This window comes from Saccostrea cucullata, unplaced genomic scaffold, assembly GCF_032062105.1.
Source record: "Saccostrea cucullata isolate Sc308-1 unplaced genomic scaffold, CSIRO_AGI_Scuc_v1 ctg1484, whole genome shotgun sequence".
Taxonomy (NCBI): Eukaryota; Metazoa; Mollusca; class Bivalvia; order Ostreida; family Ostreidae; genus Saccostrea; species Saccostrea cuccullata.
This window is the reverse complement of record NW_026925796.1, coordinates 86646-104446: the sequence shown is the minus strand read 5'-3', so window position 1 is coordinate 104446 and position 17801 is coordinate 86646. Positions and strand designations below refer to the sequence as shown.

At 34.5% G+C, this 17801-nt stretch overlaps 1 protein-coding gene and 1 pseudogene across 1 annotated transcript; both read right to left on the bottom strand.

The window, feature by feature from the left end:
• Nucleotides 1-772: 772 nt before the first annotated feature.
• On the bottom strand, nucleotides 773-10225 carry LOC134269821 (Fanconi anemia group D2 protein-like; the record flags this gene model as incomplete). The annotated part of the gene is made up of 20 exons (XM_062752023.1): nucleotides 10104-10225; nucleotides 9762-9878; nucleotides 9596-9663; nucleotides 9432-9484; nucleotides 9041-9088; nucleotides 8824-8884; nucleotides 8643-8698; nucleotides 8224-8311; nucleotides 7300-7424; nucleotides 6831-6918; nucleotides 6064-6168; nucleotides 5739-5824; nucleotides 5528-5630; nucleotides 5157-5330; nucleotides 4728-4862; nucleotides 4275-4406; nucleotides 3881-3988; nucleotides 2612-2661; nucleotides 1237-1296; nucleotides 773-956 (listed from the first exon to the last, which is right to left on the bottom strand). Coding segments are annotated over exons 1-20 (1890 nt in total), but the record flags the coding sequence as incomplete, so codon positions are not given.
• A 5080-nt stretch (nucleotides 10226-15305) lies between these two features.
• Nucleotides 15306-16306, bottom strand: LOC134269820 (pseudouridylate synthase TRUB2, mitochondrial-like; annotated as a pseudogene).
• Nucleotides 16307-17801: the final 1495 nt, after the last annotated feature.

The following is a 17801-nucleotide window of genomic DNA, read 5'->3' as shown; positions in this document are numbered from 1 at the left end:
TCTTTAACCTGTTCACTCAACCAGAAAATGTAGGTCAGATTCAGCATCCGAAGCAAGCCCGGTAGTATGCATCCTTAGATGTATCATCCATGCAAGTTTGGTCAACATAAGACTTATAGTTACTTGGAATTGAAATATGCACCAAAAACTTTAACCTGTTCACTCAACCGGAAAATGTAGGTCAGATTCAGCATCCGAAGCAAGCCCGGTAGTATGCATCCTTAGATGTATCATTCATGCAAGTTTGGTCAACATAGGGCTTATAGTTACTTGGAAATGAAACCTACACCAAAAACTGCACCAAAAATGTTAACCTGCTCCAAAAAACATTAATCTGGTCATTTCTTTGTTTAAACTGCAGCATCTGAATCTTGGACTGGTACAATGAAAGACACTAGAAGCATCTTCCATGCATGTCTAATCAATATAGGACATAGAAGTACTTAAAAAGAAAACTGCCCCAAAAAACTTAACCTTAACGTGGGACGCCGACGCCGACACCGACGCCGACGGTATCACATAAGCTCCCCCAACTTCGTTGAGGTGAGCTAAAAAGGGGTCTTAGCCTATCTTGTCCTTTGATTGGCTAAATGGAAGGTCACTCTGTCATGACATTGACTGGGATGTTGCCAAATATTTCAGAAGTGATAGTGTATAATTTTCATTGGATTGAGTACATTCAATGCTTATGAGCTTTGCTTGGTTTTTTTTGTGCCTATGAAAAATATTTGAAATATATCATAACTGATGACAAATGCATCCATTCACCCACCTCCACTTTGCTGTCAAGGTGACCTTTGCCCACCACATTAGCCAGCTCATCCATGAAGAGAGCGGCGGCCTCTGACATCCGGCTGCTGCTGGTTTTGACCAGTTGTAACAGGTTTATCACCTGTTTGTACAGGCTCTCCGTCATAGGACCAGCAGGAACCTGGCTAGGATCATTGTCTCCATTTCTAATGCAAAAGAACAGAATCTTCATGTTTTATATTCCAGTGTACATAATCTTTAGATGGGGGCCCACTTTAATCTTTTTGCTACCAAATTATACTTACCGGAAATATCATAAAATACCTATCTAAGTTTACGAAATCTAATCAGACTCTTTTAACAAATGATCTTCAGAAAATGAAGTTCAAGATTTGTTAACTGTAGAGATTTGTGGAGGTTGTCACATAAAATACATGTACATATATGTCAAATGTCTACCATTGTTTCTAAGTCATCAGAACTTACTGATTGTATGCGATACTTTTTACCACCATTACAGCTCCAATGATGCCCATTCTCTTATATCTAAAATAAAGACATAAAAATATCCCATTCTTTATCATGTTCATGCTTCTTAACCTACATGTATATACCATACTTATTTTGGATTATTGTAGTCCGAAAAATCTGACGATTTTCTGGCTTTTTTACGATTTTGATATTTTACATGCCAGGAAAACGTCAGAACTGGCACCATTACGAAAACCGGGAATTTTACCGTCTCTACCCGAAGTTGATTTTCTGAACTTGGGAACCGAATTAGATGCCGAAATCACAATTTATCAATGGCACAATGCTCCTAGAACTCACCAATATCGATGAATAGAAATTACCACTCCACATTCCGATTCAGAACTTGCACGATTTTAAAATGCACGAAATGAAAACAAATCTCAACAGTCAGATAAAATGTGTTCATTGGATTATATTATTTCATAAACGAAACATAAAAACGGTGTTGGTGAGTACTAAAGGTGTTGTACTATTGATAAAATGTGAATTCAGCATTTATTTCGGTTTACAAGTATCGAAAATCAACCTCTGAATGCCGCCTCCGGTTCGAGGCGGCGATTTCCCAGTTTTCGTAATGGTGTCAGTTCTTGACATTTTCCTGGCATGTAAAATATCAAAATCGCGTAAAAAAGCCAGATAAACGTCAGATTTTTCGGACTAGGATTATTGTAAGATGGAGTTGCACTTACTTTGGATTATTGTAAGACAGAGTTACCATTCTTATTTTGGATTATTTAAGCATTGAATTCATATTTTTGGCTGTCTTCGGTCCTATAACACACCTGGCCGTGCCGACAAATTGAATACCGCACGTTAGCGCAGTATGATAAATTTGTTGGCATGGCCAGGTGTGTTATAGGACCGAAGACAGCTAAAAATATTAATTCAATGCTTATATTTACATTCTCTAATTTTCCTTCTTCATAATTGCTTATTTCGTTAATATTTAATGTGAATTTAGCGCCCTTCAAAACTAACGTGGTTAATAGACGGAAGAGCCGTTTGTGATGTCAGATGACTTTGCAAAGTTAAATAATGCAAACAAACATTGCGAGGAAAAAAAGTGACAAATTAATTGTAAATGCACATTTGTATTATTTTTATGTTAATTTAACAGGATTATAGTTTTTAATTAAATTGAGTCAAATCATTGTACATTTTGGTGTTCCTAGATTATAGAAAATGCATATAGTTCCTACTATGTATTCTAATGCGCGGTGAAAAAGTTTCACGTGTGTTATAGAAATTTGAATGTCGTGGATTTCTAATGAATTTCCTAAGGAAAAATAGACGGAATGTAAATATTGTAAGATGGAGTTACACTTACTTTGGATTATCATTGGACAGCTGCTTCCTTATTATGATGTGAAGATCATCCTAGAAATGAAAAACAGACATTATTATAAATTTACAAAGTCATTTTCTCTAATAACTTCCAAGTAAAAACAAGAGGCCCAGGGGCCACAGTGCTCACCTTAGCACATTGGCTAGGAAAAAGCACATATCAGATCAGAACTGAAAGTTAACTGAGAGGGGGGCTTGAATTTTAACACCCAAGGGGGTCATGGTTTGAACAAACTTGAATCTACACTATCCATATAAATATCACTAATCATGGCTTCGAAGTACTTGAAAAGAAGATTTTAAAAGGTTTCCCTATATGTATAACCCTATGTAAAACTTTGGTCGGCCATTGTGGCCCCACCCTAGCCCCGGGGGTCATGATTTGAACAAACTTGAATCTACACTACCTGAGGATGACTCCACATGAGTTTCATCCTTCCTGGCCCAGTGGTTCTTGAGAAGAAGATTTTTAAAGGTTTTTCCTATATATTCTTATGTAAAACTTTGGTCGGCCATTGTGGCCCCACCCTAGCCCCGGGGGTCATGATTTGATCAAACTTGAATCTACACTACCTGAGGATGATTCCACATGAGTTTCATCCTTCCTGGCCCAGTGGTTCTTGAGAAGAAGATTTTTAAGATTTTTCCTATATATTCTTATGTAAAACTTGGGTCGGCCATTGTGGCCCCACCCTAGCCCCAGGGGTCATGATTTGAACAAACTTGAATCTACACTACCTGAGGATGATTCCACATGAGTTTCATCCTTCCTGGCCCAGTGGTTCTTGAGAAGAGGATTTTTTAAAAATACCATCAATTTTTCTCTAATTCATAATTATCTCCCCTTGAAAAAGGGCATGGCCCTTCATTTGAACAAATTTGAATCCCCTTTACCCAAGGATACTTTGTAGCAAGTTTGGTTGAAATTGGCCCAGTGGTTCTTGAGAAGAAGATGAAAATGTGAAAAGTTAACGACAACAACGACAACGACGACAATGACGACGACACAAACGGACAAATTTTGATCAGAAAAGCTCACTTGAGCCTTCTGCTCAGGTGAGCTAAAAAGCAATTAGCTGAAATATGAATACCTCTCTCTTCTGGAAAGGTACTAATTTAATATTTCTTTTAAGGATTTAAATTTTGTTGGGATAATAATTTGAATTTCTTGTGAATGTGTGTTTTTTAATCAATTTAAATTAATTAATTTCATCAACTAGACCCTTTTGCTTTACAGTTAAGTTGACTGTACCTGAATCATGTTTCCTCCCTGGGTACTTCTGAATGCCAGTGTGCTGAGGAGTGAGTACAGTTTCCTTATCTGGAGGACACTTAGATTATCAAGGTAGTCCAGAACAACCTAACAAAAGAAGACAGTGAAGAAAGCCTCAATGTGCATGGCCCATCATAAAATTTAAAGGGGATAAAGGATTTCTAAGGGGAAAAAATTTCCCTTCTAATTTTTTATCTGAAATTTTCTACATTGATAAATTTTTACATATATACACATGAACACTTAATATGCATTTATCACTTACAGGTATCTGAAAATGATAGATCATTCTCTATTTGGAAATACAAGTTTAGACAGTTATGTTCATTTTTTCAAAAAGAGAAGCAAATGTCTATCAAAGTTTCAATGTCACCTTAACAAAGATTGCAAAAGGTGCCATTTTGTCCAGGTGTTTATCCACTAGCTGGTACAGTATATCTAGAGAAGAATCTGTCTCTCCTTCAAATCCACTACCAAAGTGGGTGACTAGATTTCCAACTATCTCCTAAAAACAAGGAAGAAGTTGAGATTAATGGAAGAACATGTCATTCTTAATCATGTCCTACATCTTTTGCTAAGGATTTTGAATATACTGGTTACATGTATGAATCCTGTGTCTTCTTCTTCGGGGTCTGAGGGATCACTTTTCAATTTAATATGGATCCTGTGTCTATCAGTTGAGAGTCCAGTGTCTACTTAACAGGAATCCTGTGTCTAATTTTAAGGACACAAAATGTCTACTAGACAACCACAATATCACAAACCATATTTATATAAGACACTTTTTTTCATAAAATATTTAAAGAGGTTGACATAAAGTTTTGACCTGCTGACAGTATGTGTCAAAGGCCACAAATCCGTTCCTGTACATGGAGGCAGCAAAGACTGTAATGGCTGGTTCTGGTGAGCGGAGCAGGACTTCAGCCAGGGACAGTATGGAGGGGAAGTAGTCTCTCATCACCTGGTAATCAACACAAGTCAAGATGTTTCTCAAATATCAATTTATACTGCTTTTTCTGAATGATCATACAATTACAGTAAAACACGCATAAAACGAACACTCTTATAAAGAATCGATACTTATAGCGAAGAGATTTTTATTGATCATAGATATTAAAGATATTGTGAAGCTTACGGATTGAACGAATTACTTTTAGAATGGAGCAAAATCACCCATCCCTGGCATTTTGTTATAAAACTATTGCCTTTAAAATTAACAATAACAGCATTTGTTCTAAGTTAGAAGAACAATCACCTGAGCCCTTTCCCTGAAGGCCTCCTGCAGCAGAACCTCTGTGAAGGCCCCTGACCTGATTTTATTTCTGATGAGGCTCTCTACAGGTTTCTTTCGATCAGTGGAGTATAAAATCAGCAGGATAAACAAGTCTATTACTTTGTGGTCAGAGGTTTGCTTCACAGAATCTATAGCCTGCAAAAAAGATATTTTTCTTGATTTAAAATATACGAATGTAATTTTAATATCAATATTAACATTTAAATCATTGATTCTTATGGAGAATAATCTGGGAACCTAGCAGGTACCCTTCTCTGCATTCTATTTATTTACTGATTTGTTGATTTTATTTATATGTCAGACTGTTCTCAAAAATATTGCAAACTGCAAACCTTTATCCATGCCTCTGCGACACTCTTTTGAAACCTGATTCCTGATTTGATAGCATCCAGTGTCAAAGACTCTACACCTCTTGTTTCATCTCCAGACAGCTGTCTGAAATATGAATATTTAATATTAGGATGTTTGGTTCAATTCAGTTCTACAGCACAAATAAAAGAACAAATACTGACAAACTTCACAATCTTTATACAGGCCTCCTACCTCCTGCTAACTGTTTCATGGGGTGTGGATGTAGCTAATGGAAAACTGGATGTAAAATCAAGGTTCTGTCGAATTTCCATGACAACCTACAAACGATTACACCTAGAACATGAAGAAGTATCTTTGAAATCAGCTGGAATGAATTTGGTACCCAAGACTTACATGTAAAATTATGGCTGCTGATCTGCTCTTCCCAAGAAAGACTTATTTAATGCAAGACAGTTAGGATGCACAGTGTTCATATTACAGTTGAAACTATCTTAAACTTGTACTGCAGTCAACAGTTCAGTAAAATTGTAAAATGAGTCCCTCTTGTTTCTCCTACCTCCTGAGCATCAGCTGGGGTGACAGACTGAAGAAGGAAGCGGACCACAACAGGTAAATTCTCCACCTCCACTGTGGACAGAGTCTGTAGTACGGAGCCGCGAACCTACAATGTATAATATGAAGTACTGTAGACATTACATCTAGCCTAGTGTACACCGATACCAGAGTCTGTAGTACGGAGCCGCGAACCTACAATGTATAATATGAAGTACTGTAGACATTACATCTAGCCTAGTGTACACCGATACCAGAGTCTGTAGTACGGAGCCGCGAACCTACAATGTATAATATAAAGTACTGTAGACATTACATCTAGCCTACTGTACACCGATACCAGAGTCTGTAGTACGGAGCCGCGAACCTACAATGTATAATATAAAGTACTGTAGACATTACATCTAGCCTAGTGTACACCAATACCAGAGTCTGTAGCACGTATTTGCAGACCTACAGAAATGTATAATATAATGTGCCTACTGTCTAATCTTGTTATGCTTAAACATAATAAAATGTTGCTTAAATCAAAATCTTGCATAGGGTACATCAGTCTGTATTCATCAAACCTACTACTACATCTTTTACTCTTCTCATACAGCTCATACAATGCACTTAAAATACACTCCCAAAAAGACCACATACACTTTCTTAAAATACTTAAATTTTTGTGCTAATTTAACTCCCAGTCTCCCTCAGTTGCATTTACTGTACATTTCATCTTCAGAGAAAGCTTACTGTTATGGTATAAAATTTCTGTAGAATTCTTACCTCCATCATGAGTTCTGGGTTGAGATTGAGGTTAGAGAGAGCGTCCAGGATGGGTACAGTGAGACTGCTTTTTTCTACCAGTAGATCCCTGATAGCAACAAATATAACAGTATTAAATATAAAACTACTCAAAAAATCTATCAAAAAAGCCTTTTTTTTTTTATCATTGTATAAACATACATGCATTCCTTTTGTACTAAAACAATACATACAGTGCTAATGACTAGTAAAGCAGCAAATGTTACACACATTTTCATTTTTGAAAAACATGCAGCTTTCCTTCTTGATGTTTATCAAACATGCCTATCTGTGTTGTTGATCTGATTTGCAGAGCTTTGTAATGTTTTTCAGTTATCCTCACCTTACTGATGCTGATCAGAGATTCTTGCTGTGGTATCATTAAAATGTTGTGTGTGTGTGTGTGTGTGTGGGGGGGGGGGGGGGGATTTCGTGGTTTGGTCAAGCTTACCTCAGTGATGTGGCCACATGACTGTGCTCTGAATCCTCCACAACCTCAGGTAGACAGGTGATGATTTCTCTCTGGATGTCCACTGATACAATGCTGATCATCTCCAGCATCTTGTCTGCCAACTCCTGTTTAAGATTAGTTAAGATTAATCATGTAACTTATGGGTGGGGGATGATAAATTTGACAATACATGTATTTTATTCTTCACGCTTAAAATAGCAAAATACTATAACAGCAACAAAGTTATAAGGAATTCCAGCTTTATATAGTACAGTTAAATGTTCATTTTTGGTACTTTCAAAAAAAGTATGAACTTAACATATATTCATTAACATTGATTACAAATCAAAGGATTTGGCTACAAGTGTGTGTTACTGTATACATTTTGTAGGAAATACCTGAACACACTGATTATTCTTGAATAGGTCAAGTACCTGTAAATTTCATGGGGGATCATTTGTTTATGAATTCCATTGGTCATCTCTAACCACAAATTAAAATTGCCACAAATGTTTTTATTGTCAACAAATCAATTTATTGAATTTACCAATTAAACAAGTAACTCACAGATTGCATTCCTTGAACAAGTAAATTTGTGTCTACCCAAAAACATTGACCCCCACAAATTAAAGTGATTCCACAATACTGTTTATCACAAAAAAAACAAATTTATATTTCTTGTCGAACTGTAGATCACTTTATTTTCACAACACCTTATTTTTGTGAGATAGACATTAACTATCAGTATTAGCTAGACAAAATTTTCACGAACTATGATTACTGCTATATGCAATCTTTGCAAAGACTATATATACATGAGTCATGAGAATGATAGTTTGGCCGGTTAACTTTCTCTTGTAATTACGAAAAAATAAAGATCTCACAAATAAGAAGTGATTTACCGTATTTTAAGTCATATCCTACCTTGCAATCCAGGATCCTGTCTAACCAGCGGAACTGACTCATCAGAAGTCGAGGGAGATTGACTTTCTCTCCGTGCTCCACTATACAGCTAAAGATAACATATGACTTAAATCAGTAGTTATCTACACATAAACAACTTCCACGTGACATTTCATACTATTCACTCTTCTATTTCCATGTAACATTTGACACTACTCATTCCCCATGTGACATTTTATACTACTCTGGAAATAGCTAAGTTATAGTTCCACTCTCAACAGGAGACTATTTGAATTTCCCTGGGTGGCTTTGCCATCTCTGGAAATAGTTTCCTCCCTCGGGGAACCATAAATTTGGTCTTTTCGGTCTTTTCATCCTACCCATTCCATAACTGTATCATATTCACTTTCATTCTCTGAGTGATTCTTTATACTACTCACTCTTCATTCTCCATGAATTCTGCTAGCTTCTCCAGGAGACACATCATCATCTTGGACTGAAAAATAATAATCTTTTATAAAGAAAGATATTTTAGGACATCTGTAAATTCATGTTTTGTCCTTAATCTAGAGGATTACCAAAACGTCTGAGTTACGTTGTCACCTGTATGACCACACTTACCTGTAGAACGTCCACTCCAATCAACAACCTCACAAGGCTGTCCTGTGAGCTGCATCGAGCACTGAACAAAACAATGGAACTAATAAACTCTCTGTAGATTTTCTTAGAGCATCTAACAAATATCACACTCTAGCACTAGATTAAGACATGTATTTGTGACCATTCATTTTATAAATTGTATAGGTCTATATATCTTTGAACAAAAATACTGCAATACCTTTCACATTTGTCCGATGTTTGTGTTGGTAGTAAGCTATAGTGAAACCTTGAAATAAATAAAAAAAATGAGACTGTATAGAAAAAGAAATAACATGGCTGGCGTTAGAATAAAACACTTAATATTATTATACACATGCATATTCACATGCCTAATTTGTCAGAAAAAATCCCTCATAATATTACAATGTTAATAAGGTTCCGATATCGTCATCATTAGTGATATAGACACTGGTAGGCTTAATGTTTTTAAATACTGATTTTGGACCTGTTAAATTTAAGCTAATGGCAGAGATTTACATTCTCTATATTTGTGTCACTATCATACTTTTAATGGCATTTTTAAATACTATTTATAGATATAGACATTTTCTTTAAAAAAAAAATTTCACCTATGCTGATCTTCAATATATTCTTGGAATCCTTCAATGAACTCATCAAGAACCTGCAATTAAAATTAAGCAGATGCTGAATTCAGGAAAAAAAAAATTGGTTAACTCCTCTTGCAGCATACTATTCTCATAGGATACAAGAGTAACTATATGTAAAATCTCACCGAAGGAAAATTATCACGTCTCTTTAATGCTATTTGTAGATTTCTTTGAAATACAGCCTGGTCAACATCTACAAATATTGAAAGAAAATAACGTATGATTTAGCATCATTTAACAAGTCGCAAACCAACTGCCTACAGTATGTACGAAATGTATGAGAATTCTTACCGAGGACATTTGGTGTCTTTCCTGTTTTGAGTGTTAGTCCTGCTTTCTTCAAAACCTGACAGAATACATTGTCTTTAAAGTATTTCTCCTCATTTTCTGTACTCTTTCTCTTCTTTCCTAGAACAAATATGACGTATTTCTATAAAATATTTTACATTTGAACTCCCCTCTCCCCTCAACCTCCTAAAAAGATGACATGAAATTGAATAACACTTTCCTTAAATTATCATGAGGGAAAAAACTCAGAAAGAAAATATGCCAAACAAGAACTATCCATACATAGGACCCAATGCACTCTCTAAGCTGATCACAGATGAACATGTATATTCAAAGATTTCTTACCAGTTTTCCTTTCTTCTTGGTCAGATAATTTTCTCTTAGTTTTTGACATTTTATCAGCAACTATCTTCAATTTAAAAAGTAAAGCAAATATTCATTAAGTTGATTTTCTTTCTTGCTTCTACAAGATGCTAGGTCCCAAATTATCAAATTACTTAAGGTTCCTTCACACAGAAAAAATACTTTTACTTTCGGTTTTATCTAGTTTGTGCACTGACGATTTGCCTGGCACCGCTTGTAAGAGAGTCTTAAAAATGCTTTAGAGATAAATGTTTTGCTTTGGGAAAAGTATGCAGTACACTGAGAGCAACACCCTAATCATAAACAATGAACACATGGCATGATCACGGAGTGACAGATAGAAAAAAGATGTGCGGTTTTTTTTTCAATAGAAGAACAACAGACGTCTGGAATTATGTTACATAATAATTCGTAAACAACGGGTGCCAGTATGATGAGAAACTTTTAGGTTATTTATACTTTCAGGCTAATCATCAACTGAGCCTGTGTTTTTATAAATCAAATAAATTTCTCTAAAAAATATATTGATCAATAAAATTAAGTTTTAATGGTTATTCTGTGAGCTTAAAAATATGTGAAAGGTTCAGACAAAATTTGCTGTGCTAGGTATGAAAACGCCTTGGGAAATATATTGAAACTTGAGAAATTAATATTTCATTATTTTAAAAAATCAGTATAAATTATGTTTTATTCCTGGCCAGTTTTTAAAAGTTGATATTCTTGTTATTAGTAATGCACAGTAATATGAGAACATAAGCTGGGTGTGTGTGGAGGACCCTTAAGTTTTTAAATTAAATTTCTATATTTATAAAGAAAAAGTTCTGATAGTTTTCTGCTTCAATTTTTCTCAATTCGTCTAATTCACAAATGTAGCAGGTACATTTTGGACGTCTGATTTTTTCATATTGATAGAGCATAACTAGGCCTAATTCCATATGCATTAACAGTGTTTTAGGGTGTGACCGTTGAGGTGAGCCTAGTTATGTACTATCAAAATCCTCTACACAGCTTACATTTGCACTGCATATCCGCAGTTCATTAAAAAAGAAAGAGAAGAAAAAAACCAGAAGTCTCTGTCGAGACTGTAGCTCTACTGGTTTATACTTAAAACAAAGGAAGAGAAAAGTAGCAGTTGGGACTTGAGACTTTAAATCAGCAATAAACAGAAAAATGATCCTTGCCACTCATCAAAATAAAAACCAATGCACAGAATTATGTATCTTAGTATAGTCTACTTGTGTGCCAAGTTATACTGAAATCAGACCAAAACTGCAGGAGGAGTAGCATTTTGAAAGAATTTCACAGAAATTTCTATTTTTAGTAACCATGGGCAACATTGTTCATTGAAATCAAAAACCGATGCACAGAATTATGTATCTTAGTGTAGTCTACTTGTTTGCCAAGTTATATCAAAATCAGACCAAAACTGTAGGAGGAGTAGCATTTTGAAAGAATTTCACAGAAATTTCTATTTTTAGTAACCACTGCAACATCGTTTATCTAGATCAAAAACTGATGCACAGAATTATGTATCTTAGTGTAGTCTACTTGTGTGCCAAGTTATACTAAAATCCGACCAAATCTGTAGGAGGAGTAGCATTTTGAAAGAATTTCAAAGAAATTTCTATTTTTAGTAACCACGGCATAACCGTTTATCGAAATCAAAACCGATGCACAGAATTATGTATTTTAGTGTAGTCTACTTGTGTGCCAAGTAATATTGAAATTGGACCAAAACTGTAGGAGGAGTAGCATTTTGAAAGAATTTCAAAGAAATTTCTATTTTTAGTAACCACGGCAACACCGTTCATCGAAATCAAAACCCGATGCACAGAATTATGTATCTTAGTGTACTCTACTTTTGTGCCAAGTTATATTGAAATCAGACTAAAACTGTAGGAGGAGTAGCATTTTGAAAGAATTTCACAGAAATTTCTATTTTTAGTAACCACGGCAACACCGTTCATCGAAATCAAAAACCGATGCACAAAATTATGTATCTTAGTGTAGTCTTCTTGTGTGCCAAGTTATATTGAAATCGGACCAAAACTGTAGGAGGAGTAGCATTTTGAAAAATTGTTTACAGACAGACAGACAGACAGACGGACGGATGACGGACGCATTACTATCGCATAAGCTCTTCTGGTCTCTGACCAGTAGTGTTGTATAATCGGAAAAAATCTGAAACCGATTATCGGTTAATAATCGGAGTCCGATTTTAGTGATTAATCGAATTAATCGGTTTCCATATTTATTTTGAAACATATGTGAAATAAAGGATATATGACTCTATAAAATGTTTATTTTTTTACTATTCAATGTAACTAACAACTTATTAACATGAAATTTGGCAATTACAGTAACAAGGTAACTACTAACAAGTAACTAGTACTAACTACTTGTAACTAACAAATTACATAACAACCTCGCAAAATACGAAGAAAGAAATTCACACTGGATCAAGAAATTGACATCATAGACTAGGATATTGACAGTAGTGTTTGGAAATCAATTTTTAACCTCTCAAATGTCATCTTTTTTCCTGTAAAAACCAGGTGTCCGATAATTACTGGTCCGCTCTTCAAAATTTGAATGAATTTCGGTATGTTTTCTAGTGATCTTTAAACAATTTTTCAAGCAAAAATCATAAAATATTTTAATATATTTGTTTTGCTCTTGAGTTAACCTCTGGCGAAATGTAAATTTTTAAATTTAATTGTACAACACTGCTTAGAAAATCTGAAAAACGCACGATTTCTGTCCGATAATTACTGGAGGACCAGTAGCGTGTAAAGCGTTTTTCCAAACTTCTTACCAAGGACGACAGAGCGTAAAGTCGATATAGTACCACTATTGGTGTACGAGTTTGCAAACGGCTCTTGACATGTCTAAGTTTTGTTTCGTCGGCGGACCGGCTGTCTTTCTGTAAAATCCAAAGTATTTCCATACCTCCGACTTCGATTTAGTGCCGGGGTAGGGAAGTATTTCTCGCTGGTCGTCCTCGTTGTCTGCGACACAGGGCGCCGCCATCTTTGCCAATGTAGTGTATTCGACTATTCGTGTCAACAACAGTTTGTTCTTTGTAAACTCGTACGTTTACGGGTTTTACCAATTAATCGATCTCAAATTTCGATCCGATTAATCGAAATCGGTTGGGTTTCAGCGATAGATTCGGCGATGTCGGCGATAATCGAAACACCACTACTGACCAGTAGAGCTAAAAACAATAAAAAGAAATCGCATTTGTTACACTACTACACATAATATACGATATAATTCAGATTAAAAAAATTTTATCGATAAAAACATAGGTACTTGGGTCTTGGTTTATAAATATGTAAGTACTTTATTGATATGTAAGAAAAAAAAAAAAGGAAAGGTAACAAATAATGCACCGAGTATTTTCCTGGTTGAAATGCGGAACAACTTAAAACACTGTACCCTGTAGTACGTTTTTAATTATAGCATTAATTGTCAAGTGAAAGTGCTAAAAAAGTGCATGTGTTCATTCATGTAAATACCTATCTGGGTCTCCATCCTTCTGCTTATAAACATAGCTGCAGATCTTATTATATTAGTCTTTGAACATAACGCTACAGATCCCGTAATGCAAAAAAGGTGCAATTTACGGCACAATATTTTTTGCGCACTTTTGGAGAGAATTTCTCCACTTTCCAACATCAGTCAAGTAACTACCTTTTACTTCCTAATTCACGGCTTATTATTTAACTAGTCTGTTTATTTCATCCATCTCCCAACCCTTTATAGTCGTCTCTACAAGTGATAAACTCGCTTGATTAAAATTATTTGTTAGATTGCTGAAAATTCACTTCAAGCAAGTTTATTGCCTGTAGAGACAACTATAAATGGTTGGGAGGTGGATAAAATATACATATTGGCTACAGAATGTGTCTAGAATTAGGGAGTGAAAGGTAGTTGGTTGACCGAGACTGGAAAGTGGAGAAATTCTCCCCAAAAGTGCATAAAAAAATACTGCACCGTAAATTGCACCTTTTTTGCATTACGGGATCTGTAGCTCAAAGACAAATACAGTAAAACCATAACGCTACAGATCTGCAGCTACTTATAAACACTTATAGATGATGAAAAGTTGTGGTATTTTTTTTCTTCAAGTAGGCATATACCAAAATCTCTTCAGACTTTGTAATTTTTCAAGCCATAAGATTTTAGACGTATTCTTTTTATATATATATACATATATATATATATATATATATATATATATATATATATATATATATATATGTTTTCGCGCCATTTTCCGCCATTTTGAAGATAGCAGGTCGTTCCTAAACTGCCTTGTTCTTTATTAAGTCGTTCTTTGTTGAATAAGAAAATTCGAGTATCTGACTTTCTTTTTATAAATAAAAAAAATCTTGATACTTAGAATATTTTAACGTTTTTGTTTTGGTAGTACAACTTTCTTTTATTTTCTCTCAAAATATTGTTTTAAAATGAATATGAAAAAACTTTGTCTTGCCTGTATTGAAATCATGTGGGGGGGGGGGGGGGGGGATAAATTTCCAGATTTTGAAAAATAATAATTTACCAGTACACATACTAGGAAAAATTTGCAGCATTTAATTATTTTCTTATAAGCTTTAAGCCATAGGCTCATCAGATTTTTTCAGCATTAAACAAAAGTGAGTACAGAATAAAGATGTATGGATACAAAATTACTACACAAAGGATATAAATATCAATAGTATGTTAAAATCTAAACTTTCATGCAGCTGACTTTACATAAAATTTTTTACAGGCACATGATTCTGTTATAATTTTGACTAACTCATTAAATAATGACAAAAAAAACTTATTTTGACATAATACTAGTTCTGTGGAATGTACATAATTATATTAATTTCTAAAATGGATTTTTAATATGAAACTGAATCATGTTTACATTAATCCATCTGCATTAGAATTTTAATTATCTATAATTTATGTTTATAAATTAACGGTAATAGTGAAATCATAATCTTGGGCACCAAACTCTAAATTATCATCAGCCCATAGATTATACAATGTAATAGATCTTTGTAAATAAAAATTATTTATTCTTTCAATTGAAATAATTAACATGATTAATGAAAGAATTTAAAACACATATTAGGTGTGTGTTTTAATTCAGCCATCCATTGTACAATGTTGTTATCATTAAATTCAGTCCACAGCAATGTCTAGTTCTTTAAATTCTTGGCCTGACTGTCTCCCCAATTTTCTGGTAATAAGTTTATTGCACTGCCTGATACTGTTACAGATTTTCATAACATGCCCCAATCCTCTACAACCAGAGCGTGCTCTAGACCTATGGGTCCATATCGTATTCGTAAAAATTTTTAATTTCATTTTTAGGCAGTGGATATCGCACAATTCGCAATATCCAATTATTGTAAACAAATTATTAAAAAAGTGTATGACTCATTCACACAGATGAACTTGCAGTGTAAACTGAGGGGGCTCAAACTTGATACACTTGACACCATATATTTTAAAAAGGTAAAGTCACTGAGATTTCATTGGCTTCACAAGCCCCTGTTTCAACTTGTAGAATCATAAGCCTCTTGAGAATTAGGAATCACTCCGCCATAATTCAGCATTCTCCATTGGAAATGCATGTTGCTGTTTTGTTTAGCCAACATCTTGTCAATGTTGATTTACCCACATGTTCGTATCAGAATAGCACGCTTGCATTTTGTTTTCGCCCACGCGGTATTGTCCAAAGTGGTCCATCCTAAGGTACCAGATAAGTGGTAAACCCTTATGAATAGTTTCTTTTAAAGATTGTCCCTCAAAGCATTACGAGTCTTTTGTTTAAAAAAAAAAACTATAACCCACACAAACAGGAACAACCCCAGTACACTCATAGTCTAAACCGTCATACACAGGAATCACTTTGACATCTGAATTTCTAAACATATCTCCCAGACAAACCTATGTTTTACAGCATTTTGTTCTGTTAATGGAGGAATGATTAAATCCTTGTGTTTGCTTGAGAACAGGTGCTTGTTTTTATCTATATTGAAATCTATTGATACATTTTATCACAATGGTATTGGAACTACTAGAACCAAACAAGAATGTTCTGATTGTATGAATTACTAGAATCATCTCCGTTATCTATTACTCTTGATTCTAAATGGAAATCTGTAGTTTCCTTCCATTCAGAATCAGAACAGATAAACTCAGCTTGAAGCTTCCTGATTCTTCTGAAATCTGAATATATTGCTGTGCTGGAGTTTTTTTCGTTGAATAAAAAAAATAGGCTCTGTGGGGGCAAAAAATTGTAAATTTTAGGGAATTTTGCAATAAGTAGGCATCTTTATAGTACTTTTTGACTTAAACAATGAAAAAATAAAAAATGCTATTTGACTTATCCCGGATAACATGGTTTCTGGTTCAAGTATTTCAACAAAATTTTTTTGTTTACAGTGCCTTAAGAGCTTCTGAGTAGGAGTAGCCTGGAGGCTTGTAGATACAAAAGATACCCTGTAACTGGGACCTCCACCATGGACATTATTTTTCTGAATTGGTCTTGAAAATTTTTTTCTTAAAATAAAAATAACAAAAATACTGATATTTTCCTACAGTGATCTATAGTTAAAATTTTATAAAACATGTCCAGATTAAACATGATCAAATTATTAAAATCTTTTGTTTGATGTCAAGATTATGAGGTTATCTAGGGGTTGTAGCCTTGTAGGAGCCTGTATTCGGTGCCACTCAAAATGGTAAACAAATATGGTTTGAAAAAAATGTCTGATTGAAATCACTAAAAAATGCAATATGTATAATTGTACATCAGAAATGGTGTTCATGACAAGTAAAAAAACAACCTAATATTAAGGCATTACTTTGAGTAATGATTGCCTGAGTGTATTTACTAAAATAAGTCAATAAATACTTACCTTGCAAATAAAAATTAAAATAAAAACTCTTTGTTTTCATCTAATTGAGATAATTAATCCTCGACAAAAACATTGATTTTGACAAATGGACAAATTGCACAAAATTCTATAGGGACTGACACATGAAAAAGAATAGTAAATAATATTACCTTATGTAATCAAAATCAACACATGATCAATTCGAGAGCCAGAGGAAATTCGAGTTGTGACATGTGCGTATGAGGTATTTTGCGTTTTATATGTTTATTTACTATTGACAATTTTCTCCTGGTGTCAGATCATATGCATCTAACAAAAAATGTAAAATTTACCTAAAATCACAAACGATATATCACTACTATGAAGTTTTGGTTACTACATCTCTCAGGCAAGCGGTGCAAAGACTTCGCTATTGGTAAATCTAGTACCCTGTACAACCGACGCCAACTTTCGGAATATTTGTCTTGCTTTTTTACGCCCCCTTCATCGAAGATCCAGGGGTATATACTTTTTTCATACTTTATCTTTTGACTTTTGACTTGTTGGAGGCTTGGAGCTATGTGTTTCATAATATATTTTTTTTTTTAAATTAATCACATCACATATGTTACGTGCTTACTATAGTGACATGGCCTAGCTAGCTCTCTTTGGGTATCAATATATACAGTGTATTTGACATCTTTACACTGACCTTGGAGTTTAACCCATTTTTGCCAAACGATTAACCTTGGCCATAACTTTTGAATAGTTGGTGATAGGGCTTTTATATTTT